The 27,710-nt window shown below is 38.5% G+C and overlaps 1 protein-coding gene across 2 annotated transcripts in view; it reads right to left on the reverse strand.

Moving 5' to 3' along the window:
• mib2 (MIB E3 ubiquitin protein ligase 2) overlaps window positions 1-27,710 on the reverse strand; it is a 209,762-nt gene that overhangs the window by 77,837 nt on the left and 104,215 nt on the right. Inside the window, exon 1 of one of the 2 annotated variants that reach the window (XM_039755850.1) lies at window positions 7,128-7,218. The exons of the other annotated variant lie outside the window; for it this stretch is intronic. Within the exon in view, the coding sequence (XP_039611784.1) occupies window positions 7,128-7,183 (56 nt within the window). The 5' untranslated portion in view covers window positions 7,184-7,218. Of the gene's footprint in view, window positions 1-7,127; window positions 7,219-27,710 lie in introns of those variants that run through there. 2 annotated transcript variants of the gene reach the window in all.

Here is a 27,710-nt window from a genome sequence, read left to right on the forward strand (position 1 = left end):
GAGCCCTGCTGGGTACTGTGGGTGCCGCCAGGAGACACTGCAGGGAGACACGGAGACTTCTGTTTCTACTATAGCCCGGAGGTACTTCCAAGTCACGTGGACGGAAGAACTGAAGTACTTCTGGGCTGAAGAAAAAGAGTTTTCATCTGACCCAGAAGTGCTATGGAAGCACATGGACTGAAGGACAGAAGCACTTCCGGGTCAAGGAATATAAAAAGGACTGTGGGAAACCCAGCAGACTGAGCCAGAGTTGGGATGGAGTGTGACAGAGCTGCTGAGAGGAGAGGAAGATTATTGGATTATGATTATTGATTATTGTGTATTGTGGTGGAGTAGGTGCTTTGTGCACTTTAAAGAAGAAATTAAAATACTTCTGGGTGCTTTTAAACAGTGTCTGTATGGAGAAAGGTGGGCATATCGCAAACCAAGCGTCCATTAACTTACAATGTTTAAGCTTAGTTAAAGTGACGTATGCGTATGGTTGTTAGAATAAGTGAATGTAGGCTTGGAACTATAAAATGAACATGTTTCAAAAATGTTAAACTTAAATAACAATTAACCAGACCATGGGAACACATCAGTGTACTGATGTGTCAGCATTTGAAAAAGAAAGCATATCCAATAAAATGTTTTGTTCTCTTTTAGCATATATGGACATATCAATATTTAACCATCATTTAACCAGCATCTATGTATAAAACCGATACAATATTTACACTTTGTAGCTCAGTCTATAATTTAGACAGATAGACAGACAACTTAAATTGTCCCCAAGTGGAAATCAACATTTAATAGAATAAGTAAAATAAAAAAACAAATAACAACCCCATAATACACATAAAAACTTTGTTTTAGATAACAGCAAGCTACTGCTGTCAACAACAGGCTTTTAGGTGGTAGTAAGGTGAGGTCAGACCTGCTCAGATAGTACCACAGGTTTATACTTAAATTCATTAATATGTTCAGCTTGTAGTGTCCACAAATGGAACATGTATAATAGACATTTAATTACTTGTTTGAACTCACCAGCATTCAGAATGATTCATCACAAAAGATAAAAAGTGAATAATTTCTGTGGCTGTATGATGGTCTGGGTCGACTCAATGCGCCCAGTTAGTTGTGCACGGGTGTCTTTCCAACCTAAAACCGTTGATAGTCATTGAGCAGAGATGATGATTTTCTTGAGGTGAGCCAGGCAAATGAGGACACACACATGCATGCAGGAAGGAATAGGTGCAAAAACTGTTCAAATGCTTCTATTAAAAGTCAAATCAAAAGAGCAATCAAGGCGCCGTTCCGAGCCCCCCTTCTGCAACACTCACCACCCCTCCTTAGCCTTATGCAGGAGTCCATCTCCTTAAAATCTCTCAGCCACAGCAACCCTTCTCAGCCCCCTCGAGCATCAGCTATACGCTCCTCCTCAGGGCTCTTCCACCCGGCTGCCTGCCTCTGCTCCACTGCACACTAGCTTTTCCACCTCCTGCCGGTTGGTTTTCTACAGAACCTAAAATAGCCGTAACTCGCTATCCGCTATAACCGTTCAAACAACTTAAATAAAAGCAAATGAGCATTTCTCATTATATGATGTCAGACCCTATCTGAATCCTTTCCATATTACTTTCATCCCTGTTCCAGGCCTTCGCCTTTCGCCTCTTCCATCTCCAGACGGGCTTATAATTTTTATCCTTGCTCCGGATATTTGCCCTTTTTATTTTTAGACAAATAGCTTTTCCGATATGGTGTAAAGGAGTTCTTTAGGTACTACCATATGAATATGGGAATGTTTAATACATCCCACTTTACAGCCCTCACAAGCTCTTCTCAGATGTTATAGATGTAGGCAGTCATTTGATCTTTTATACTAACCATGTGGCAGTTTTCAAGTTTTGTCTGAGTGCCAGTTGAGCCATGCTAGTGCATAGGTCTGCACTGACAGCAGCATCTTCTGTTTAGTTTAAAAATTCACTACAAAATGTATGGTAACAAGCCAGAAGTCAAATCCCAAGATTACTAATTAATATAATGCATTAATTACATTTAAAACATTAATATGGTAATTTTTAATTAAAAAAAAACAAAAAAGGGAGTGTGGTAGATAGGGGGCGCTCTCGCTCCCTTGAACCCCTGTCCACGACTCCAGACACCAGGTAAAAGTCCAAACTTTGATTTTATTTAATCTCCACAGTGCACAAAGCACAATCTCTTCCACAATACTCATAAACCACACCAATACAATCAATAAACAATCCTCCAGCTCCCAGACGCGTTGCCAAACTTCCACCCAGCTCAGCTCTCTGTCTGGGAGCTCCCACAGTCCTTTTATCTCTCCTGACCCAGAAGTGTTCCTAATCCACAGTCCATGTGACTCTCAATCACCGGTCAGGCACAAGTTCTTTTCTTCACCCCGGAAGCACGTCATTCCTCTTGTCCACGTGTGCTTCCGGGGCATAGGGAAAATATCCATTGCTCCTCCCTGCAGCGTCCCCTAGTGACCCCCATGGCATCCAGCAGGGCTGTACATAAAACCTCCATTGTCCATGATGCCCTGCTGGTCTTCTGGGGACCTCCATGCTGCAAGGAGGGCTCCACCTGGCGGCTCGGGGGTATTGGCCGGGATAAACTGCCGGCCATCCTCCACAGGAGAGAGAGCTTCTGTAACAACAATGCGGTGCCCAGAAGTAGAAATATAAATCCAAATTTCATGTGTGGAAAAAGTAAGTAAACAACTACATTTATCACTACCTCAAATACCTAGAATTAGAATCAGATGTACCAGATCAGGTGCAAATGATTAGAACATCATTTGAGAGAATCTTGAAAGAACTGTTCTTATTTAAACCTCAGACATTTAGTTTGGCTTGCTCTTTGTTGCTGAAGTGTCAATAATCACCATGCCTAGATTAAAACAGCTCTCCGAGGCTTTCAGAAATAAGGATATAGATGCCTATGAGTATGGGAAGAGATTTAAGAAGATTTCTAAACAATTAAAATTCAACAACAGAATTGCCAACTTGTCCAGGCCAGGCCACTCCAGCAAACTCAGCCAAATAGTACAGTGCAATATACTGAAATAAGTCTCCAAGAACTTCTGAATTTCATTACAGGGCCAACAAGTGGCTCTTGCCACTGCTGATGTCAAAGTGCAAAAGTTGACCATTAGAAAGAGGCTGCATAAATGATATACTGTATACATGGGAGGATTGCCAAGATGAAACCTTTGCTCTCAAGAAAGATCATCAGGGCAAAACTAAAGTTTGACCATGAACACCTAGGCAAAGACCAGACCTTCTGCAACAAAGTGCTCTGGACAGATGAGCCAAAGATATGAGTTATTTGGTCACAGTACCAGGAGACATGTTTTGCATAATCCAAACATTGCAATTGTGTAAAGAACCTTGTAGCAACTGTAAAAACATGGTGTTTTAAATATTATGGTTTGGAGCTGCTTTGTTGCATCATGACCTAGGCAGCTCATTATTATAGAATGCACTATGAGCTCTTCAATGTGCCAGGAGGTGTTTGGGGATAATGTTAGACCCATCAGAAATCTGAAGATCAACAAAAAGTGGACCTTGCAACATGACAATAACCCCAAATACACTGGTAAATCCATCAACCAATGCTGAAAAAAATGGTGGAAAAAAAAGAAAAGAAATGAAGGCTTCTGGAATAATCAAATCAAAGGCCAGAGTTTAAACATCAGCTGAAACTCTGGATGAAATGACAATGTCAGAAATTAGAAGACAGTTATAAGAAATGTTTATTAAAGGATGTTTCTGGCAAAGGGAGAAACAGCAGCTATTAGATCCAAGGGTATACTTACTTTTTCCTCAGGCGGAAACACTGTAGCACAGGGGTCGCCAACTCCAGTCCTGGAGGACCACCATGGCTGCAGGTTTTCATTCTTACCATTTTTTTAATGAGTGCCCTGCCTGTGCTGCTAATTAAAATGAATTCACAAGAAGTTAATTTACTTCTCTTTTAAGATTTGTTCCCCTGAATTTCTTCATTGTTCCTCTGAATTGCTTATTCCTTTCCTTAAATGGCACTCAAACAGAAATGAAATATGAAATGAGGGAGCCAAGAGAAGATTCACTAAGTCAGGGACTCAAACCCCAACCAATTTCATTCCAAAAAGTTGCTTAATGAGGTGCCGATCCTTGTTGTTAATTAAACCCATTCTTTAATTCTGTGGCTTGTTGCTGCTCTCATTGTGTAAGAGCATACATTTCTGAAACTGTTGATTTTCTCTTTTCTAAGGGCACAGTTCAAATGTTTTGCAGACCTGAGCAGATCAACATTCCTGAGACCTTCATCTTTCTTTATTATCAGATATTGTATGATGGTCACCCGTTGTTTTGGTTCATTTTGTATCTCATTACTGTTTGGCAGCTAATTAAGGAAAAAGAAACAGTTAAGCGGCCTGAGTCTTCAAGAGCAAGTCAATTACAATGAATTCAAAGGAAGTTAATTAGCAGCAAAAACAGGTCATTCATTAAGAAAAGGGTTAGAATGAAAACCAGCAGCCACGGTGGTCCTCCAGGACCGGAATTGGTGACCCCTGCTGTAGCATTCCCGTTCATTTTTTGTTGATTAAATTATTGCAAAGTAAAATTGTCAATGTTTTCTCTTTTCAATAACAGTACATTAGCTTCTAAAGGTACATTTTAAATGAAGATCAAATTTTGATAATGTCCACATACTATATGTTAAAAAGGAAAAAAAAAACATTTGATGGGATGTACTTATTTTATCTCATGTCTCTAGAGCATGCATGTCTCTAGAACATGTACCTTGGGTAAGCAAAAGTTCAACAGTTCACAGATGCAAAGAACTGTCACCGATGTTAAAACAGACTGTGTTCTAATTAGATTTGATTAGCATAGCTCTCGTTCAAATGACACAAACATAACAATTTTCAATGTGATGTTTAAACACTGAGGAAAAAAGCTACTTGAGAAATGCTTGTTTGTAAACACCTTTCAACTAAAGTAGAAATAGATATTGTGTTTAATACAGCTGTTATTTCAAATCTAACGCCTGTTTCTATTGATATTATTCCAAACCGCCTTCTTCTAATATTTAGATTTATTTCTAATTTGCAGGTGTCCTGCAAATGTGTGGTAGTGCAGGGTTTAATCTGTCATTTGAGAAACTGAAGATATTTCAGTACAGAGGGTTGTAATGTCAAAATAAGCATCACTATGGAAGCTTAAGCAAGTAGCCTGAAACTACGAGGGTTATCCAGAAGAAAAGGTTGAGTGCCCTGGAGGGTGCAGGGAATTGTTTTTTTTCGAAGGTTGGCATACCTGCGTGTAGGGGGGTCCTAACGGTCAAAATAAGCCCGGGACTGCATCAGTCAGTTGTGAAATGTCATCACAGCAAGCGAGTTCGTCAACCTCTGCTGAGGCCGTTTGCTCCACCTACTGCCGATGCAAGATTCGTTCGGTCATCAAGTTTCTCACTTTGCGTCGCGAATCCGTGGCCAAGATCCATCGTCAACTTGTGGAAATTTATGGACCTGAGGTAATGTCACGTCAGCATGTTTACAAGTGGGTTAGGTCGTTCAAAGAAGGTCGCACTGACATTCATGACGAAGAAAGGAGTGGGAGGCCGTCTCTCGTTTCAGAAGAGCTTCTGCAGCAAGTTGATGAAAAAATTTGCAGTGATCGTCGTGTGACGATTGACACCCTTCATGAAATGTTCCCACACATCTCATGAAGTCTCATGGGTGAAATTGTCTCAGAAAAACTTGATTACAGGAAGCTGAGAGCAAGATGGGTGCCAAAAATGTTGACTCCAGAACATCGCCAAAATCGCGTTTTGGCTGCACGTGAATTTCTTCAGCGTTATGAAATCGAGGGTGAGGCATTCCTTGACTCTATTGTGACTGGAGATGAAACTTGGGTATGTCACTATACTCCTGAGTCCAAAAGGCAGTCCCAGCAATGGCGCCATACCCATTCCCCCATCAGCCAAAAAATTCAAAGTTCAGTTTTCAGAGCGGAAGATTATGGCATCTGTCTTTTGGGACAGAAAAGGGGTTTTGTTGGTGGATTTCATGGCCAAAGGGACCACCATCAATGCTGAAACATATTGTGAGACCCTAAAAAAATTGAAAAAAAAGATTAAAGACAATAGGAGGGGAATGCTGACTAGTGGTGTGTCCCTCCTTCACGACAATGCCAGACCCCATACCGCTCGTGTGACTCAGGACTTGCTTGTGTCCTTTTGATGGGTTATTGTTACCCACCCACCCTATTCCCCGGACCTTGTGCCCTCATATTTTCATCTTTTCACCAAACTGAAAGAATTCTTGTGTGGGAAACATTTTTCCAACGATGAGGAGGTGAAGAAGACAGTGGAGAAGTGGCTTTCGGAGGTGGAGCAGAGCGTATTCGACGAGGGCATAAAAAAAACTGGTGCCCAGGCTGAAGAAGTGCATCGAAGTTGACGGCGATTATGTTGAGAAATAAACACATATTTTGGAACATACCCTGTAAATTTGGTTGAAATATATTCATTTTTCGATTTTTAACACCTGTTGTAACCTTTTTTTCTGGATATCCCTCGTACATTGTATGGTGGTTAAGTAGATTGGTTGTTATAAACATTTCAGTTTTGGGGACAAAACACTATCTATCAATAAGTACACTCACATCCCCCTACTCTTTCAAGTTAGAAACTCCAACGAATCCAATCAGCATGTCTCTGATATGAGAAAGGAAAACAAGACAACCCAAGAAAACCTCCCACAGAAACAGGCTTCGATTTAAACCCATGATGCTAAAGCAGTACTAACTAATGTGCCACTACAACCAGAGACTAGAACAATTAAAGTTTTATATGATACTGAAACATACTGATGTCAATCAAGGATGATAAAGATATGGGGCAGAAGTGCTAACAACTGCACTACAATGTCATCCTAAAAGTAAACGTAGCTCTTCTGGATTTAAAGTGTTCTTTCATTATCGCTTTTTTTTTATTCAACTTTACAGTCACAATTTTTTCATGATTTGAGAGTGCCCACTCCTTTACACACTTTATTTGACATTTAAACCTAAATGCTCACAGAACCCATAAAATAGTAGCACCTTAAAAGATAGCATACATACTGTACCTACCTTATTGTAAAGATCTGATCTGATGACTGAGCAAAGGATCCTCCAATTCCCATCATTCCATGAAAAACACAAAATTTAAATTTTCATTTTGCTTCAGTTCCGATAGATGTTCATTGTTTTTGATGTATATAAGTTTAAAAGTAAGCAACAGGGTAACACTAAAAACTAAAAATGCTAAGTAAACAAAAAAAAATCCATATTCTTAATTTTGGAGCTTTGGAGGCAAAATACAAAGATAGATATCCTTTCTAAGTCTCAGCGCAATATACGGAGCCTTTCCTCTTTACAAGTTATAATGGAGGGGCTACTCAGAATACATTTCCAGTTCTTTCAAGTTCAGGAAGCATTATCCAAAGGGAGAACGAAGTGATCTGACAACCCTGACGGCAACATGTGTGTATAAACTCCTTTGCTTATGCCTAATCCCTGGCTAACAGTCTCTTCTTTTAGCCTTAAGCGACCGCAGGTAAAGGAGGAAAATAACAAATGTGCCCAACTCCTCCTACTCTTTGAGGCAAACACAACAGCTGCTGCTGTAGACAGAGCACACAAAGATTTATTAAAAGTTCTGTAAGCTGCCGGAAACAAGACCTATTAGAAGTAATGGGTAGCAAAACTAGGCCTTTCATATTATAAACAGAAAAAGTTGTGTATTTCATTATAAAACATACACCATTCACCCTTATTAATTTACAACAACTGATCAAATTGATAAATAAAAATTGACACCAACTGAAGACCTGTTTTACAGTCTACAGTCCAGACAAAGGTTCTTTTCATATTCACTTACAATAATTATCTTATATAATGTGGAATTTCAAGCACAGAATGTAAATCTGTGTGTTCTTTCCATTAATTTTGGAGTTAATAAAAATACTTCATAGTGGGTGCTCTATTAATGATACCACTTACCCAAATTACTCCACAGATGCCAAACCTACCAAAAATGCCACCTTTGTTAAAAAAATAAAACACTTATTGAGGAGCAAACAGTAAGAGAACAGAAAAGTAAAATTTAAATAAAAGAAAATCCGCAACCAGTCAAGACTAACATACAGTGGTGGCCAAAAGTTTTGACAGTGACACAAATGTTGTGTTTTGCAAAATTAGTGGCAGCAATTCACATTGTTTGAGTGTTCAGTTGCATATTAATTCATTGCAAAGAGCTTTAGTAGCATAACAAGTTAACTTTATCACAAAAAAAACATTTGTACTTATTTTGGCCCTGGAACAAAATGATCAGCTAAAAGTGTGCGCCAGGACCATCTCCTCCTAAGGAGTCAGCTACAGAATTGTGTTGCCACCAGCGCAGAGCTTGCTCAGTATTGGCTGCAGGTGGGTGTGAGTGCATCTCCACGCACAGTGAGGCGAAGACCTTTGGACAATGGCCTCGTGTCAAGAAGGGCAGCAAAGAAGGCAACAAAATTCGATGTGTCTGAGAAACTGATGCAAGATTGGAGGGAGCAAGAAGATGTAAATAATGTTAAAAAAAAAAAAAAAAATTTCATATTTTTGAACGGGCTTGTAAGTCAGTATATGATCGATTTTTTGGGTTTCAAGAACCGACTTATACACGAGTATATACGGTAAGTTGAAATCATATACAATATTTACTGTTGTATACTACAAAATATCTAAAGTAGTTACAGTAATTGACCTCTACTCTATCATGTTTTTGTTTCAGAAGGACTATGGGTCACTAAAGGTTTATTTTCCAAAAGTTTATTTCTGAATTTTTTTTTTTTTGCTTTCTTATTTGTTGCAACATGGCTTTAGCTTATCTTTCTAAATATTACTTTTACTACATTACTGTGTATTAAATTAGGGAAAAACTGGCACAGTAGCAAAAACATAAGTAGTCTAACAAATAAAAAGAGTTCATTCCATCAAGTTTGTTTGTTTAACTAAAATGTAGGTTATCCGAATATCTCATCTAGATACTTTTAAAGCCTGTCAAAGTGCTCACACCCCTAACTAAATGACTTTGTAGCTTGTTCCAAAGTCCCATGACTACCTGTGTGAAGAGGTGCTTCCTTGCTCAGTTTTAAATGCACTTTTCCTTAATTTCCATTGGTGTTCTTCACTAAGTAATTCATTGTTTAACTGAAAAAATTCTGATGGATCCACCGAATCAATACCTTTGAGAATTTTAAAGACTAGAATAAGGTCCCCACATAGCTTCCCCTACTTCTCTGTTAAACAGGTGTCAATCCCTGCGACTGTCACAATTTAGACCTGGGATAAACTTCATCACTGCATTCAAGTGCAGCTATGTCTTTTTTGTAGTGTGCTTTTGTCTCACAACTCCTAGAGACAGAGCTGAAATCCCTAACCCAGTCAACATCTGTGTGGAGACTGACCGCATGTCTCTTTGAGCTTTTCTGTTAATGATTTCATTTTTGTTTCTATAACCCTGTTAACTAGTGATTCTAAATTGGCCCTGTGTAACCTCTGCAGCCCTGAACTAGATTATGCTGGTTTGATAATGAATTAATACAAGTACACTATGCTGTCATCATAATCATTAAATTATTGAAGACTACAAAACTTAAAGAAGAAATGAATGTTTAAACCCACACTGTCATACACTACAAAGTGTTTTGTGTTTACTTATAACTGCATTTGTAGACCGGCAAATATCCTCTAGGCATTGAGCTTCTATAATGTTAATTGTGTTGGATAATGAACATGGAACTGCAATAGATTATTGGCAACCAATGGAATTTATTTCTTTTAGCGGCAAAGATATTTTATAATTCTATGCGCATATGATACAACCTGCAGTCCTCCTCAAGTTAATTTGATTTCTGAGTTATATCTATAAACATACTCACCCTAAATATTAGTCAAAGCCACTGGCATAAATACAATTTGAAATAGTTTGTAGTGTGATATGTTGGTACAGTACAAAGCCAAGTCAGCGACGAATAAAAAAAATTCCAACTGGAAAGTGATTAACTTATTTCATATCTCGACATCCACAGAAACAAACAGCAACAGCAGAAGGATGGAGAGCATATAGTTAGATGGGACGTTCTGAAGGTGTGGTATCATTTCAGTTTGTACACCATTTTTATTTTTCCCTTTTGCTACTTAAAACAAATTTTAATTTAATTTAACCAACTGCTGAGTTACCAAAAATCCGAGGAGTCTTTAGATTGCCTTGCTAAATAATACATACTGCTGTGTGATCCACTTTATTCAGTTCCTCAACATGCCCTGAAGGCATATTATACAGAATAAACATTCTGGTTTTAATTATTGCTATATAGCGCCACTCCAAATCCAAGGGTTTATCTTACATGGCACTGATGCTAGCTATTTTAAACAAAGCACTGATGTGAGTGCCATGTATCAAAACTGAAAAATCCCTACTTTAATTATGGAGTCTATTGAGACCCTTAACTTAGAAAATGTACAAATGGTTTAACATTCCGGTCCACTCAGGAACATACTTAGCAGATTTCAAAGTTGGAGCATCTTACATTTGTGTAATTACTTCAAAGCGTGATTCATATTAAAAATAACAGTGATACCATAATTTGATAACATGTAAGCTACATTAAATAAAAGGATTTTAAATGAACTTTACAAAATCATGCAGTTAAAAACCCAGATAGGCTAGTGATGGCTCAGCAGCACTCTTCCTAAGCATTTGACTAAGATGTGACTGTTGAAGTAACTTTTCTCAAGGTAAATTTGAAACAGTGAATTAATCTGTACTTGGAGTCACACACAGTGGATTTCTGTTTTAAAACAGACATGTTTGAAAATGCTTTGAAAGAGATATTTTGAAATTCAGGTGGCACGGTGGGTAGCACTGCTGTCTCACAGTTAGGAGACCTGGGTTCGCTACCCGAGTCCTCCCTGCATGGAGTTTGCATGTTCTCCCCGTGTCTGTGTGGGTTTCCTCCTACACTCCAAAGACATGCAGGTTAGATGCATTGGCGATTCTAAATTATCCCTAGTGTGTGCGTGTGTGTGTGTGTGTGTGCACCCTGCGGTGGGCTGGCACCCTGCCTAGGGTTTGTTTCTTGCCTTGTTCCCTGTGTTGGCTGGGATTGGCTCCAGTAGACCCTGTGCCCTGTAGTTAGGATATAGCGAGTTGGATGGTGGATGGATGGATTTTGAAATTTCAAAAATTTGTACAGCTGCCGTATTTGAAATGTCTTAATGAAAAATAAATTTTCCTGAGAAACTATCTTGAAAAATAAGTGTGCCAAAGCACAACAAAACCGGTCCATTGTGAATTGAGCTGTTTTATATGGACAGACAGGTGGACAGACTGACTTGGCAATCAAAGTATCTGCTTTTTGCATTGCTTGCATATCCCCCTTTCATAATAAATGACATTATATTCCATTAACAAATTAAAATACAAACAGCATATGCATATACATGTGTCATAATTTGATATAGTGAAAGGCTTCTAGACAACCTCTTTCATTGTTTCCAAAATATAACAAAACATGAATATATAAAACTGCAAATACATAAACACATACGCATAACGACAGTACCCTTTTGAACTCTGTAATCTGCCTTTTGAATGATCATAGTCATGAGGAGGGAAAAAGCAAGTTAAGAACTATTAAACACCAGTCAAAGGACATGACTGCAGAAGAATACATCGTCTTTCCGGGCTTACCGCACAGAACATATGGTCAGGCATATGGCACAAGGAAACTAAGAAAGCCCTTAGGCCTAATCGGCCATACATATGTCACACCTCCACAAACAAAATATGCACGTACTGCCTCGGAGAGTGTCAGCATGGATTTCATTACAAACCAATCTGGCAGAAATGACGACAGTGCTAAGAAAGTACCATGTTTTGTTTTTCAAAGTAAGTAATCAACTTAAACTGCAACAGCATGCTGAAAAAGATGAATTGTCCGCAACCAGAGCATAGGGCAAATCATTTGGGGGGAAAAAGTTAATTGCAGAACTTCTAGATAACCAAATGAATTAACACCAAATTAAGTTAACCTAATGGAAAGTCCGTATTTAGTTATTTGCTCTCTCTTTAGTCAACTCTTTCCGGACTTGGAATGTAGTGTTTCAGTACTAAGTATTCCTAGCTCAATCAATCAATCAATCAACATTTATTTATATAGCACATATTCATACAAAAAAATGTAGCTCAAAGTGCTTTACAAAATGAATAGAAAAATAGAAGACACAATAAAAAATAAACATAAGTCAACATTAATTAACATAGAATAAGTAAGGTCCGATGACCAGGGTGGACAGAAAAAACAAAAAAAAAAAAATCCAAAAGCTGGAGAAAAAAAATAAAAAAAATCATAACTCATAACAAAGATTTACAGTTCTGTAGACAGCGTGGAATGGCTTGGACCCGGCACACACAGAACGTCTTAAAAACACACAGGTTGTAATTGCACACCCCTATTTACACACCCAAGCCCCATTGCAGTAATCCCCAATTGCAGTCCTTTCTTCTTCCTATCCTCTTGCCTCCAACTCCTCCCAGGCAAGCTCTGTTAACTTTCACCCGACTCCAGCTCCTGGAATGGAGTAAGGCAGCCTCTTTTATATCTTCCCCGGATGTGCTCCAGGTGCTCGATGACAGACTTCCGGAACACTCCCCAGTGTGGCGGAAGTGCTACCCTTGCACCCGGAAGCACTCCAGGCATACACCATCCCTGGTCCGGCAGCACTTCCTGGTGTGGCGGAAGCGCTGCCTTCTAGGGCTCCATAAGTGTTTGGGCACCTCCTGGAGGTGACCATGGGCCCTAACCAGGTTGAGCTTCCAAGCTCTGCTTCCATGGACCCCACGCAGACCAGGACAGCTGCCCTCTCGTGGCCCGGGGAAGGTATTGCTCCACTCCTGGACCCTCCAGGCATCCAGACTGGGCAGGACCCCGGCCATCTGCCTCAACAGTTACTTTGAAGCAGAACTATTTAATAATAAGAAATGGAAATATAAATATGGAGCCCATTGCAGAGTAGTACATACAGTAACATTACACTTAATTATAAGGATTATAAGGTATCTATTGTGAGGAAAGTAAAGCCTTCTGTTAGAGGCTTTTCTGCCTTATATTGCAGGCCTTTCCTAATTTGAACGACAGGATATAAAATGAAAGAGAGAGACAATATATACATTCAGCATATTTTAGCAAAAACACCATAACACATGTAAAGCAGGCAACTACCAATCAGTAAACATGATAATATCAAAATGAATTTATAGCTCCACCGTATTCCTAAAACTATCTTAAAGAAAGACAAAAACTGCAGAATGCAAAATCTGTCAGTCCCACATAAACCTTCCTAAATATTTCTACTAGAAACTACACATTGAGTTAAATGTTCAAACACTCAATTTTATTTTCATCGCTGATTTTCTACATTTTTATATATATATACTGCGGTGGGTTGGCACCCTGCCCAGTGCCCTGTGTTAGCTGGGATTGGCTCCAGCAGACCCCCGTGACCCTGTGTTCGGATTCAGCGGGTTGGAAAATGGATAGATGGATGGATGGATGGATGGATGGATATATATATATATATATATATATATATATATATACCCCACAAAATTCATTTGCAGGGTATAGGCAGCATTTCAATACCAGTGGTTGCCCAGTGGTGACCTTTCTATGCATTGTACATTTGGTTATTTTCAGCTACATTACTGTTTCAGGGCCACAAGTATATACAGGACATGGTCATCACTTTACTGAAGAACTCCATATACACCATCCACCAATGTCCTTCCTTTCCCTTGTCTTGATCAAAAGATCTCATCTCCTAAATGCTTATTTTTTTCACCTTCTGCCTGGACACTTGTGCTGTGAGTTCTGGGTTCCAGCAATATCTTTAAATATGGGCACCCTACAATATACTTAATAAACTTAAATAATGGCATAAAATCACTGTTCAGTTGTGTGTATTATTTTAAGAACATTACAAGTACAGTATGATGAAAGCCACAAAATAAAATGATGCTTCTCCGGACAATTCAAAAACAAGCAGAATCTTGCTAATAATTAAAAACAAAGATGGCATTTAAAAAGATACACTGCAAAATTCTTTTGCCCTCCTAATGTAATGTCATTGTAACCTCTGTAGTATTTGACTGTACATGTATAAGTGCTGTCAATATTTTAGTTATTTTAGGAAAGCACTGCAGACAAATTTTGCAGCTCAAATTAGGTGACTTTGTTGTGTTTAAAATATGGTATTCTAGGATAATGTGTTTAAGATATGCTTGAAAATGAAGTACAAATATTACAAGGAAATAGTCGTGTTAAAATCGGCTGATCACTACCAGATATATTTTTTACATACAAACATTACATTAATACTAATAGTAAACATTAACTTAATAAAAACCAAGGGGCAGTGACTACAATTTGTGTTTCATACTTAACACACAGAACTGATGCTAAGCCTTTAATTACATAATTTTTAATCACAGTAATGCATAAAATGAAGGGATTTTTTCTTTAATTTCAAAATTACAGAGGGGTAATCATTTTTTGTAATCATCACAATTAAATAGTTCCTAAATCATTAAATGAAGAACCCTGTCATATTTAAATATTGATTAAAAATGGGTCATACAATTCAATACGGTGTCTTTTTCCATAAAAACACTTTGCAATGATTTATCTGTTACTGAAGCTATTATAGGAAAGCAACTTCTTTTAGCAGTGTTTTTCTAATTTTAAAATATTTTTAGTTTTAGTTCTTATTTAATTTTTATTTTTATCAATTAAATTGTAGTTTTTGTCATATTTTATTAGTCTTGTTTTATTCACCAAAAAATGTCCAGATGGACACTCTTTTTTAAGTCTAAAAAGTATTATTTATAGCTATCAAATATTATAACATACATCTTGAATACCAGTGAATTTAATACAGGTGTACATCAAATATACACTGCTCAAAAAAAATAAGCTAACACTTAATCATCACAGTCCAACATCAAGTCAGTTAGCTTCAGGGATATCAATCTGTCCAATTAGGAAGCATAAGTGATTGTGAATCAACTTCACCTGCTTTGGTGCACATGACAGTAACAACAGATGCACTGAAGAGGCAAAGGCAACAGCAAGACAACCCCCAAAAGGGAATGGTTTTACAGGTGGTGGCCACAGACCATTGCTCTCTCCTTATCCATCCTGATTCTTCTCTAGTTTTACATTTTGCTAATGTCCTTGTCACTACTGCTTGTATGAGGCAGTGGCTGCAGCTGATTCAAGTTGCACAGGTAGTTCAGTTCCTCCTGGATGGCACAACCATACGTGCTGTCACATGAAGGTTTGCTGTGTCTCCCAGGACAATCGCAAGGGCATGGAGTAGATAGCAGGAGAGAGGCTGTTACACAAGGGGAGCTGGACAGGGCCGTAGAAGGGCATCAACCCAGCAGGAGAACCGGTATCTGCTCCTCTGTGTGAGGAGGACCAGAAGAAGCGCTGCCAGAGCCCTACAAAATGACCTCCAGCTAGCTACTGGTGTGCACATTTCTGACCAAATTGTCAGAAACAGACTTCATGAGGGTGGCATGAGGGCTTGACATTCTTTAGTGGGACCTGTGCTCATAAACCATCACCATGCAGCTTGATTGACGTTCACCAGAGAATATCACATTTGGCAGTTCCGCTATTAGCGCCCCATTCTCTTCACAGATGTGAGCAGGTGAACACTGAGCACATGTGACAGACGTGAAAGAGTATGGAGATGCCGTGGTGAATGTTATACAGCCTGTAACATCATTCTCCATGTTCAGATTGGCGGTCAGTCAATATAGTCTGCGAAGGCATATCTTTGGAGGGTCGCACAGATCTCTATGTGCTAGGCAATGGCAGCCTGACTGCTGCTAGGTACCGGGATGAAATCCCCAGAGCCACTGTCACATGTCATGCTGGTGCAGTAGGGCTTGGGTTCCTCTTGGTGAAGACAATGCTCAGCCTCATGAAACCAGAATGTGTATAGTGCATCCGGAAAGTATTTACAGTGTATCACTTTTTCCACATTTTTTTATGTTACAGCCTTATTCCAAAATGGATTAAATTCATTTTTTTCCTCACAATTCTACACACAACACCCCATAATGACAACGTGAAAAAAGTTTACTTGAGGTTTTTGTACATTTATTAAAAATAAAAAAATTGAGAAAGCACACGTATATAAGTATTCATAGCCTTTGCCATGAAGCTCAAAATTGAGCTCAGGTGCATCTTGTTTCCCCTGATCATCCTTGAGATGTTTATGCAGCTTAATTGGAGTCCACCTGTGGTAAATTCAGTTGATTGGACGTGATTTGGAAAGACACACACCTGTCTATAGAAGGTCCCACAGTTGACAGTTCATGTCAGAGCACAAACCAAGCATGAAGTCAAAGGAATTGTCTGTAGACCTCCGAGACAGGATTGTCTCGAAGCACAAATCTGGGGAAAGTTACAGAAAAATTTCTGCTGCTTTGAAGGTCCCAATGAGCACAGTGGCCTTAATCATCCGTAAGTGGAAGAAGTTCAAAACCACCATTACTCTTCTTAGAGCTAGCCCGCCATCTAAACTGAGCAATCGGGGGAGAAGGGCCTTAGTCAGGGAGGTGACCAAGAACCTGATGGTCACTCTGTCAGAGCTCCAGAGGTCCTCTGTGGAGAGTGAAGAACCTTCCAGAAGGACAACCATTTCTGCAGCTATCCACATATCAGGCCTGTATGGTAGAGTGGCCAGACGGAAGCCACTCCTTAGTAAAAGGCACATGGCAGCCCACCTGGAGTTTGCCAAAAGGCACCTGAAGAATTCTCAGACCATGAGAAACAAAATTCTCTGGTCTGATGAGACAAAGATTGAACTCTTTGGTGTGAATGCCAGGCGTCACGTTTGGAGGAAACCAGGCACCGATCATCACCAGGCCAATACCATTCCTACAGTGAAGCATGGTGGTGGCAGCATCATGCTGTGGGGATGTTTTTCAGCGGCAGGAACTGGGAAACTAGTCAGGATAAAGGGAAAGATGACTGCAGCAATGTACAGAGACATCCTGGGTGAAAACCTGCTCCAGAGTGCTCTTGACCTCAGACAGTTCATCTTTCAGCAGGACAACGACCCTAAGCACACAGCCAAGATATCAAAGGAGTGGCTTCAGGACAACTCTGTAAATGTCCTTGAGTGGCCCAGCCAGAGCCCAGACTTGAATCCGATTGAACATCTCTGGAGAGATCTTAAAATGGCTGTGCCCCGACGCTTCCCATCCAAACTGATGGAACTTCAGAGGTGCTGCAAAGAGGAATGGGCGAAACTGGCCAAGGATAGGTGTGCCAAGCTTGTGGCATTATATTCAAAAAGACTTGATGCTGTAATTGCTGCCAAAGGTGCATCGACAAAGTATTGAGCAAAGGCTGTGAATACTTATGTACATGTGAGTTTTTTATTTTTAATAAATTTGCAAAAAACCTCAAGTAAACTTATTTCACGTTGTCATTATGGGGTATTGTGTGTAGAATTCTGAGGAAAAAAATGAATTTAATCCTTTTTGGAATGAGGCTATAACATAACAAAATGTGGAAAAAGTGATGCACTGTGAATACTTTCCAGATGCACTGTAGGCAGCTCCTGGTTGATGAAGGTAATAATGCAATTGACTGGCCCGCACAGTCCCCAGACCTGAATCCAATCGAGAATCTCTGGGATGTTATGTGTCGGTTCATCTGATGCCACCAAGTATCACCTGACATTATGGTGCATATGTATAGCAGCTTGTAAGGCAGATGTACAATATGATTATGATATGGTTGGTTGGTTGAAGTACTGCTTTTTCCTTTTTCTTTTTGCTTTTCTCCCTTTCCTTCATGTATGTAGTAGTGTTGGATCAGAACTAAAATTTTGACTTAAGTATCGATACCAACTTTCATACCTCCATACTGATACCAAAATGGTTCTGAAGCAAATAACAGATAACTCCAAACTCCCCTGTCTTATTCCAGCTTCCCTGGTGTGCCTCCACTTGGTGGCCGTGAAGTTCCAATTATGTTGAAGCAATCAAGTAAAAGGTTCCTAGTTTATATTCAACTAAACTTTTTATGGACTTGTATGGTTCCAATGTTTTTTTTTCCTTGAATACCACAACCATAAGGAGAAACACAAAAACATAACACTTTTAATGTTAATGTTTTTAGTACATCAGATATCTTAAAGTCTAAAGTAGAAGTGAAAACAGCTACAAGCATCATACTTAGGGGAAGTCTTTATTGATTTTAAAAATTATCAGTTTTAATGGAACATTTTGAAACATAATGAAACTAACCTCAGCAAATAATCTATCACTTTTGCTGATGAGCTCTCTCCCTTATCATGTTTTGTGCTTTTCAGATGAGCTTTAAGTCACACGTGCCAGCTTTACCAAGTGTAAATTCACCTTCCTACTTGTCATATTCTATTAGAAAACGTGTTAATTTTTTATTTATTTATTCGTGTTACATGTGTGTACATGTACACTTTCCTTTTTGGGCTCTTTTTATACTTGTAAGTTGGTATTGAATAGCAATGTGTTTCTGACCAGTCCTGTTAGCTGTCACTTGAGTCAAACTGACTTGTATGCTTTTCTTTAAACAAACCCTACACCTCAAGCAAGTTAACACTGGTTGCAGGTTCAAATCATACAGTATGTGTGTCGCAGACAAATTGGGCAAAATTTTTATTTTGTTGACAGTCCGAATAATGATCAAGACAAAATCCTGGACGGTTTTCAATTTTAGGGGTATTATAAATATGAAAACGATATATCAATAGATCAAGTCTGATTAGATTGTGAAAAGAAAAAAAAGGGAAAAAACGGTCAAACAGATTTACTCACATCTTTGTAATAGTTTTCTTCCCTTTGTAAATTTTGATATTTTTGGAAGCCACTTATGGTATGTGCCCGATTCTAGTGGCTTTTAAAGGATTAAGCGTGAATGCAGCTGGGAGCAAAATAGATTCTTTTGCTAGCACAGGGGAAAGCCAAGTGCAGGATACAACTATAGGGAGTTGCACTGAAAAATATGTACTATGCAGACCTCGAGTTCAAGGCTAGTATCACAGGGAAAAAAATGCAATAGTCAAAAACACTGTTATATTCTGTTGTCACTTGTGACTTTCACCTGCAATAAGTTAAGCAAATGGTTATTTCATTTAAAAAACATCATCATTTCCTGTTGTGCAATTCCTTTTGCAAGCAGTAAGATCACAGCACACCAAAAATAACGTCTTGATGGTTTTATGCCATTGTGGGTTACAGCAGTAGAAGCACTCAAACAAAAGTACTGCTAAGTTTAAAAAATATCTAAAACAAAAGTACTCATTCAAAAATTCATGTAAAAGTAACCGAGTTACTTTAAAAAAAATTCCAACACATCAAAAACAAATAGAACTTCTTTTCAAAAAATTAAATATATTGCTTCCAATAAAACTGGAATAGTGGAAACGAATGATTAAATAGAAAAATAAAACAATTTTACAAATCTCAACATTTTTAAATTGCTTACAGATCTTTTCATAAGACTCGGTTGTGGGCAAATAAAAACACACCACTTTTCCTTTCAGACAAAACAAACCTTTAACAACTGTCTGTAATACACAATATTCCACGAAGGCTTATTCCCACCAATCAATTAAGAAATTTGAATTGGGTTATTTTGCAAAGGTAATACATTATTTACCTGTTTTATAAAAATGTACTATTATTCAAATTATGTTTATTTCTGTTTGTACTGTGGAATAAATTATTTCCACTTTCAAAATGGGTACACAGCTTAAAACATCTACAGTAAATAATCTATAAATGAAATGTCAACTAGGCTGATTGTACTGATTGCCATTTACACGTCTGCTTAATTTGTCACTGCTTTGATTCTGGAAAATCCAAGTAAAGCAAGGCAATTATTTTTGTTTCACATGGCGGCAATAAGTTCCTGTAGCCATCATCAAATGTTCACTTTCATAAATGGTTGCTAACTACTGTGCTGTGATTGACACACTACAAAACTCAGTGATACATTTTCACTTTATCAGTTTTTGCTGATTTGATAGCAAGATTTTACAATATAATGCAAAGCACCTATTGTGATAGCCACGTCCGTCCATCTGTCTGTCTGTCTGTCTGTCCACATGAAATAACTATGTCCCATGTGGACTAATTTTACAGAAATGTGGAATATTTACTTTTCATAGAAATTTGTTGAGACAATTACATTTTTGTTGAGATATCTTGGAGATGCCGTTGTGCACATTTTTAAAATTGCAAAATCTCACATCGAATGATATTGATAAATCTGAGAGCTCATCTACTTAAAAACAGAAAAATGCTCTGTGTGGCTAAAATTATAAATTAATTCACAATTTCAGTTTCATGTTAAGAGTGGTATCACTAACATGTATATTTCCCTCTTTATCACCTCCAATAGAACCTGGTGGGTAGGAAGTCGCTTTCACTGCCAGCTGCTTATGCACACACAACAGCAATCCTCTTATCAGCATATCCTGTAAGGTGCACATAGAAACCACTGCATTCATCTTCCTCCTCCTGTTGCTTTAATTAGTAACAGATAAGTTAAAATGATTGCACTAATTATAAAAGTATAAAATGCAAGCAAGGAAAATGAAGCTTTATCTACATATGGATAAGGTACCCTATGGTGAATAAGCTATTATGAACAGAGCAAATAAACATTTAGGCAGTACTGTTTACCTTGCACTAAACCAAGTTCACAGCTCCATTATATGTACATAATAATGATTCACTATTTCACTGTCACTATAATTTACAAGCGTTTCCAAACATCCAGCTGATAGGGACAGTCACACATTTCAGGTAATACATTGAGATAAAAACTTGTCTAGATGTTTAGAAAGACAAGGACAACCAAATACCACAGATTCCAGTTAGTGGTCAAAACTCTCACAGGGAAAGCTTAATTAAGAATTTCTGTTAAATTTAAACAGCACTGAGAAGATGACAAAGAAGCAGAGAAAAACAGACAGCACTGTCATTTATTGGTTTCCACATCAAGCATTGTATAGGTTTGTTTGTGAAGGTGTTTGGTTTTTTGTTTTTTTTTTTAAACTTGAGCCCAGAACCCTCTGTGTTGATGATGAGATAAAGCAGGCATTATACAAATGATGATTAGCTTTATGCGTGGGCATACTTGCTGCTACACAAGTGTCCCAGTTTGGGACTTTGACAATTGTATCACCCTATAATTTATTAACACAGTGTCACATTCACCTGATATCCATAATGGTCTTTTGCTCTAATACAGTTAGATTTTTACTTCTGGTTTTCCCCTACCATTTGTTATAACTGAATAGCTTTGTCCCATTTCATGAAAATAAACTACAGCCACATATGCTTATTCAAATAAAGAATTAATTACAAAGGATTTCTGTTTTCTTATTTATTTTCATTTTAGCTATAACCCAGCTACAGGGGATGCACAAACTGGTGTGTTTCTTCATGCCGGTACCAAGCCTAGATAAATTGTAATGGGTGGAAGTGAAGAGTTGCCAGATAGCTGGGCAACTACAGCAGAAATAGTAAGGGTGACAGAAAGAAGGGTGCGTGGCATGACATCTGGACAGAGGAAGGAGGAAAAGGAAACCTGGTGGTGGAATGTGGAAGTACAGGAGAGTAGAAGAGGATGAGGTTGGCCAAAAGGAAATGGGATAGTCAGAGAGATGAAGAAAATAAACAGGAGTACAAGGAGGTATAGTATAAGGTGAAGTGAGGGGTGGCGAAGGCTAAAGAAAAGGCTATGATGAGTTGTATGAGAGGTTTGACACTAAGGAGGAAGAAAAGGACCTGTACCAATTGGCTAGACAGAGGGACCGAGCTGAGAAAGATGTGCAGCAGGTTAGGGTGATAAAGGATAAAGATGGAAATGTACTCACAAGTGAGGATAGTGTGTTGAGTAGATACAAATATTACTTTGAGAGGCTGAAAATGAAGAGAATGAGAGAGAAAGAGAAGGTTGTGGCGATAGTGAATCAGGAAGTGCAAGGGATTAGCAAGGAAAAAGTAAGGACAGCTATGAAGAGGATGAAGAATGGAAAGGCTGTTGGTCCAGATGACATACCTGTGGAAGCATGCAGGTGTTTAGGAGAAATGGCAGTGGAGTTTTTAACCAGATTGTTTAATGGAATATTGAAAAGTGAGAGGATACCTGAGGAGTGGAGAAAAGGTGTATTGGTACCGATTTTTAAGAATAAGGGGGATGTGCAGAGCTGTAGTAACTACAGGGGGATAAAATTGATGAGCCATAGAATGAAGTTATGGGAAAGAGTTGTGGAACCTATGTTAAGAAGGGAGGTGATGATTAGTGAGCAGCAGTATGGTTTCATGCCAGGAAACAGCACAACAGATGCAATGTTTGCTCTGTGGGTGTTGATGGAGAAGTATAGAAAAGGCCAGACAGAGTTGTATTGCATTTTTATGGACCTGGAGAAAGCATAAGACAGGGTGCCTCAAGAGGAGTTGTGGTACTGTATGAGGAAGTTAAGAGTGGCAGAGAAGTATGTAAGAATTGTACTGGGTATGTACGAAGGAAGTGTGACAGTGGTGAGGTCTCCGATATGAGTGTCGGATGCATTCAACCTGTAGGTGGAATTATATCAGGGATTGGTTCTGAGCCCTTTGTTATTTGCAATGGTGATGGACACGTTGAAAGAGGAGATTAGACAGGAGTCCCCATGGACTATGATGTTTGCTGAGTACATTGTGATCTGAGAGTAGGGAGCAGGTTGAGGAGATCCTGGAGAGGTGAAGATATGCTCTAGAGAGGACAGGAATGAAGGTCAGTAAGTGTTGGTAAAGGTGAATGAGTTTAAATACATGGGATCAACAGTACAGTACAGAGTAACGGGGATTATGGAAGAGAGGTGAAAAAGAGAGTTAAGGCAGGGTGGAATGGGTGACAAGAGTAATTTGTGACAGACGGGTATCAGCAAGAGTGAAAGGGATAGTCTACCGAATGGTAGTGAGACCAGCTATGTCATATGGGTTAGCAACAGAGGCACTGACAAAAAACAGGAGACAAAGCTGGAGGTGTTAAAGATGTTAAGATTTGCACTGGGTGTGATGAGGATGAACAGGATTAGAAATTAGTACATTAGAGGGTCAGTTCAGGTAGAACGGTTTGAAGGCAAAGTCAGAGACACAAGATTGCGTTGGTTTGGATATGTGCAGAGGAGAAATGCTGGGTATATTGGGAAGAGGATGCTAAAGATAGAGATGCCAGGCAAGAGGAAAAGAGAAAGGCCTAAGAGAAGGTTTATGGATGTGTAAAAGAGGACGTGAAGGTGATGGGTGTAACTGAGCAAGATGGAAAGGACAGGAAGATATGGAAAAGAATGATGTGGCAAACCGTAACAGGAGCAGCTGAAAGAGGATGATTTTTATTTCAGCTATTATAACTGCCAATTGAAAATTGTCAATGTGTGTGAATTTGGTGTGTGTGTGTGTGACAGTGGTCCTTGTGAATGACTAGAGCCCTGCCCAGGCTTGTTTTCAGACTTTTGCCCAATCCTGGTGAGATAACCTTGGCCCTTGAAACCCTGAAAAACAGACCGAGAAGGTTGTTGAACCTACCTACTGAATTCAATCCACTGAAGGCTTCAGTGTCTGCACAGGCCTCGAATGCACCTGCATATTACACCATGCGTAGATTTTCTTGTTTTCTTTTAGCGTTATATACTAAAATTATTAGTTTCTTGTTAATGACAATTTTCGTTTTAGATTTAATTGATGAGAAAAATACTTTATTTTACAATAACATCTGAAAACCATGATAAGAGAGTATGACTGTAATTCAATTTCTCCATCCGACTTTTTACTCTTGTGAAGAAATGAAAATTTAAGAACGTGTGTATGCTTAATGTGTTTCGCCCTATTGTTTCACTTGCAGCTATGCTTTTACGAGTACTACAGTCGTCTGCTAGGATTGAACAACTGGCTACAGGGTTACTGCAAGAAGAAGGATGTCAGTTTCATCAACAATTGGAATCTCTTTTTGGAAAGGCCGCGTCTCTTCCAGCGTGATGGCCTGCATCCGAACAGTTTCGTGCCGGGTCCTCTCGAAAACATATCGAAGGTAATTCGTTTTCTTGACTATCTATCTCTGCTCTTAACCCCTTTCCGAAATGATACTGTTGTGCTAGGACATGATAAGTGTTTAATAGAATCTTCCGTTCAAGTGCACAGCATTAATACTGTAATAAGCAATCTCAATGCACGTAGAAAATCTAGGAAATACGGTATATACTCCAATAATCTAATTAAAATTACAATTTTAGAGGAACAATGTATTAAAACTATAAAAACAGATCACAGATTAAACAAAAAATACACACAGAGCGGCTAATAAAATAATTTAGTTCCTATTCCAAATATCAATAACGCATATAGTATTCATCTCTGCACCTCGAAACATTAAATATGGCACTATTAAATGTTAGAGCTTTAACTAACAAAACGTTTTTATCAACGATCTTATTAGTGATAAAAAATAGATTTATTGCACTTAGTGAAACATGGCTTAATCAGACGCGCGTTTTTTAATCGAATCTGCGCCCGGATTACAGTTTTACTCGTCAGACCGCCAGGGAAAAGGGGGCGGATTGGCTAACATTTACTCGAGCGATTAAAATGTAAAGATGTCAGTTTTGGTAAGTTCAAGTCCTTTGAGTATCTCGCCGTTGTTATTCATGGAGATTCTCAAGTTCTAGTACTATCCGTGTATAGACCTCCAAAATATAACGCGTCTTTTTTTTGAGGAATTCTCTGACTTAATGTCAATTTTAATTACTAACTATGACACACTCCTAATAGTTGGCGACTTTAATTTTCATATAGATAATCAGTGTGATCTAAAAGTAAAAGAATTTATGAACCTCCTGGATTCTTTTGATTTGAGACAACTCATAAATCAGCCTACACATAAAGCAGGTCATACATTAGACTTAGTGATTACTAAAGGACTGAAAGTTGATATAAAACAGATCATTGATATTGGTCTATCAGACCATTTTCTTCTACTTTTAATATAGAAATAATGATAAAAACACTCATGAGAAGCATATTGTTAAAAACGCTTCTTTGACTCGCAGCAGCTTTAAAACTTACAAACATTTTAAGCAATCAGTCCGTTTATAGTGCCAGCTATAATAGCGAGGATAATGTAAATAGTAAGGTGGAAAGATTTAATACTAAAGTGAGAGCTGCTGTTGACATAGTTGCACCTGAAAAGACAGTGAAAAATCTTCTAGCATTGTTATACCATGGAAGACCCAAAGAGTGTCTGATTTAAAGAGAACATGCCGAGAGCTGAGCGTCAATGGAGGAAGACTAAACTTACTATCCACCATGAAATATTAAAAGTCAAAATAACAGAATACAATAACACTGTCCGTCTTGAGAGACGCTGCTATTTCTCAAGATTATAAATAACAATGCTAGTAATCCCAGAGTCTTATTTTCTACAATTGATCGCCTACTAAACCCAGGTAACTCAAAGGAATGCCTCCTAAGTGCTTCCAGTGAAACCTGTGAGGCTATCGCTGTATTTTCAATCAAAAATTAATGATATTAGAAATAACATAGTATATCCCTCCAACACTAAGGATCCTCCTAAACCCCAGCATCCTGTTATAAACAAATTAAACTCTTTCACTAGGATAGATTTACCTGATTTACAAAAATAATCTCTCAATTAAAACCTCCACCTGCATCCTTGACCCAATACCAACAAGGTTTTTCAAAGAAGTATCAGGCGTGCTAATTGATAATGTTCTTGACATAGTAAATTCGTCATTAGATACGGGGTCTTCCCAGACTGTCTTAAGACTGCTGTAGTTAAACCCCTACTTAAGAAACATAATCTTGACCCTCGCTCTTGAAAATTTTAGACCCATCTCTAACCTGCCTTTCTTAAGTAAAGTTCTAGAGAAGGCAGTCATTATGCAGTTAAATGACCACCTAAATAAACATGCTATTCTTGATAAATTTCAGTCGGGTTTTAGAACAAATCACAGCACAGAAACTGCACTCGTTAAAGTAGTAAATGACTTGCGGTGAATGCAGACAGAGGCCATTTATCTGTTCTCATCCTCTTAGATCTGAGTGCTGCATTTGACACCATTGATCACAACATTCTTAGAAATCGCCTTAGTCAATGGGTGGGCCTCTCTGGCAGTGTCTTAAATTGGTTTGAATCCTACCTGACAGGGAGAAAATTTTTGTTAGTTGTGGGAATTACAACTCGAAGACACATGATATCGATATGGTGTTCCACAAGGCTCTATCCTGGGTCCGCTGTTATTCTCAATCTACATGCTTCCGTTAGGTCAGATTATCTCAGGGCACAACGTGAGCTACCACAGCTATGCTGATGACACACAGCTGTACTTATCAATAGCACCTGATGACCCGATTCTATTGATTCACTAACACAATGTCTGACTTGTATCTCAGAATGGATGAATAGTAATTTTCTCAAGTTAAATAAAGAGAAAACTGAAATCTTAGTGATCAGCAATAATGGATACAATGAGGCTATTAGAAATAAACTGGATACATTAGGATTAAAAGTCAAGACGGAGGTAAAAAGCTTAGGGGTGATTGTTGACTGTAATCTGAATTTTAAATCACATATTAATCAGATCATTAGGACAGCATTTTTTCACTTAAGAAACATAAGTAAAGTTAGACCTCTTATATCACTGAAAGATGCTAAGAAATTAGTTCACGCGTTTGTTTTCAGTCGACTGTAATGCACTCCTCTCAGGACTACCCAAAAAAGACATAAATCGTTTGCAACTAGTGCAGAATGCAGCTGCTAGAATCCTAACTAGGAAAAGAAAATCCGAACACATTACTCCAGTTTTGATGTCACTACACTGGTTACCTGTGTCATTCAGGATTGACTTTAAAATTCTGCTTATGGTTTATAAAGCCTTAAATAATCTCGCCCCATCTTATATATCGGAATGTCTGACACCTTATATTCCAAATCGTAACCTCAGATCCTCAAATGAGTGTCTCCTTAGAATTCCAAGAACAAAACTTAAAAGAAGTGGTGAGGCGGCCTTCTGCTGCTATGCACCTAAAATCTGGAATAGCCTGCCAATAGGAATTCGCCAGGCTGATACAGTAGAGCACTTTAAAACACTGCTGAAAACACATTACTTTAACATGGCCTTTTATAACTTCATTTAATTTAATTTAACTTAATCCTGATACTCTGTATGTTCAATTTCATAATAACTATTCATGGTGGCTCTAAAATCCGTACTGACCCCTACTCTCTTTTCTGTTTCTTTTTCCGGTTTCTTTGTGGTGGTGGCCTGCGCCACCTACTCAAAGCTTCATGATGCTCCAACAATGATGGATGGATTTAAAAGGCAGAAGTCTACGTGACCATCATCATCATCAAGCCCTTCCGTGAGAACCCTAAATCCAAAGAGGACTGTTTCATTTATGTTAGGTAGAATGCCCAGAGGGAACTGGGCGGTCTCATGGTCTGGAATCCCTACAGATTTTATTTTTTCTCCAGCCGTCTGGAGTTTTTTTTG

The sequence above is a fragment of the Polypterus senegalus genome, chromosome 6 (genome assembly GCF_016835505.1).
Source record: "Polypterus senegalus isolate Bchr_013 chromosome 6, ASM1683550v1, whole genome shotgun sequence".
Classification (NCBI taxonomy): Eukaryota; Metazoa; Chordata; class Cladistia; order Polypteriformes; family Polypteridae; genus Polypterus; species Polypterus senegalus.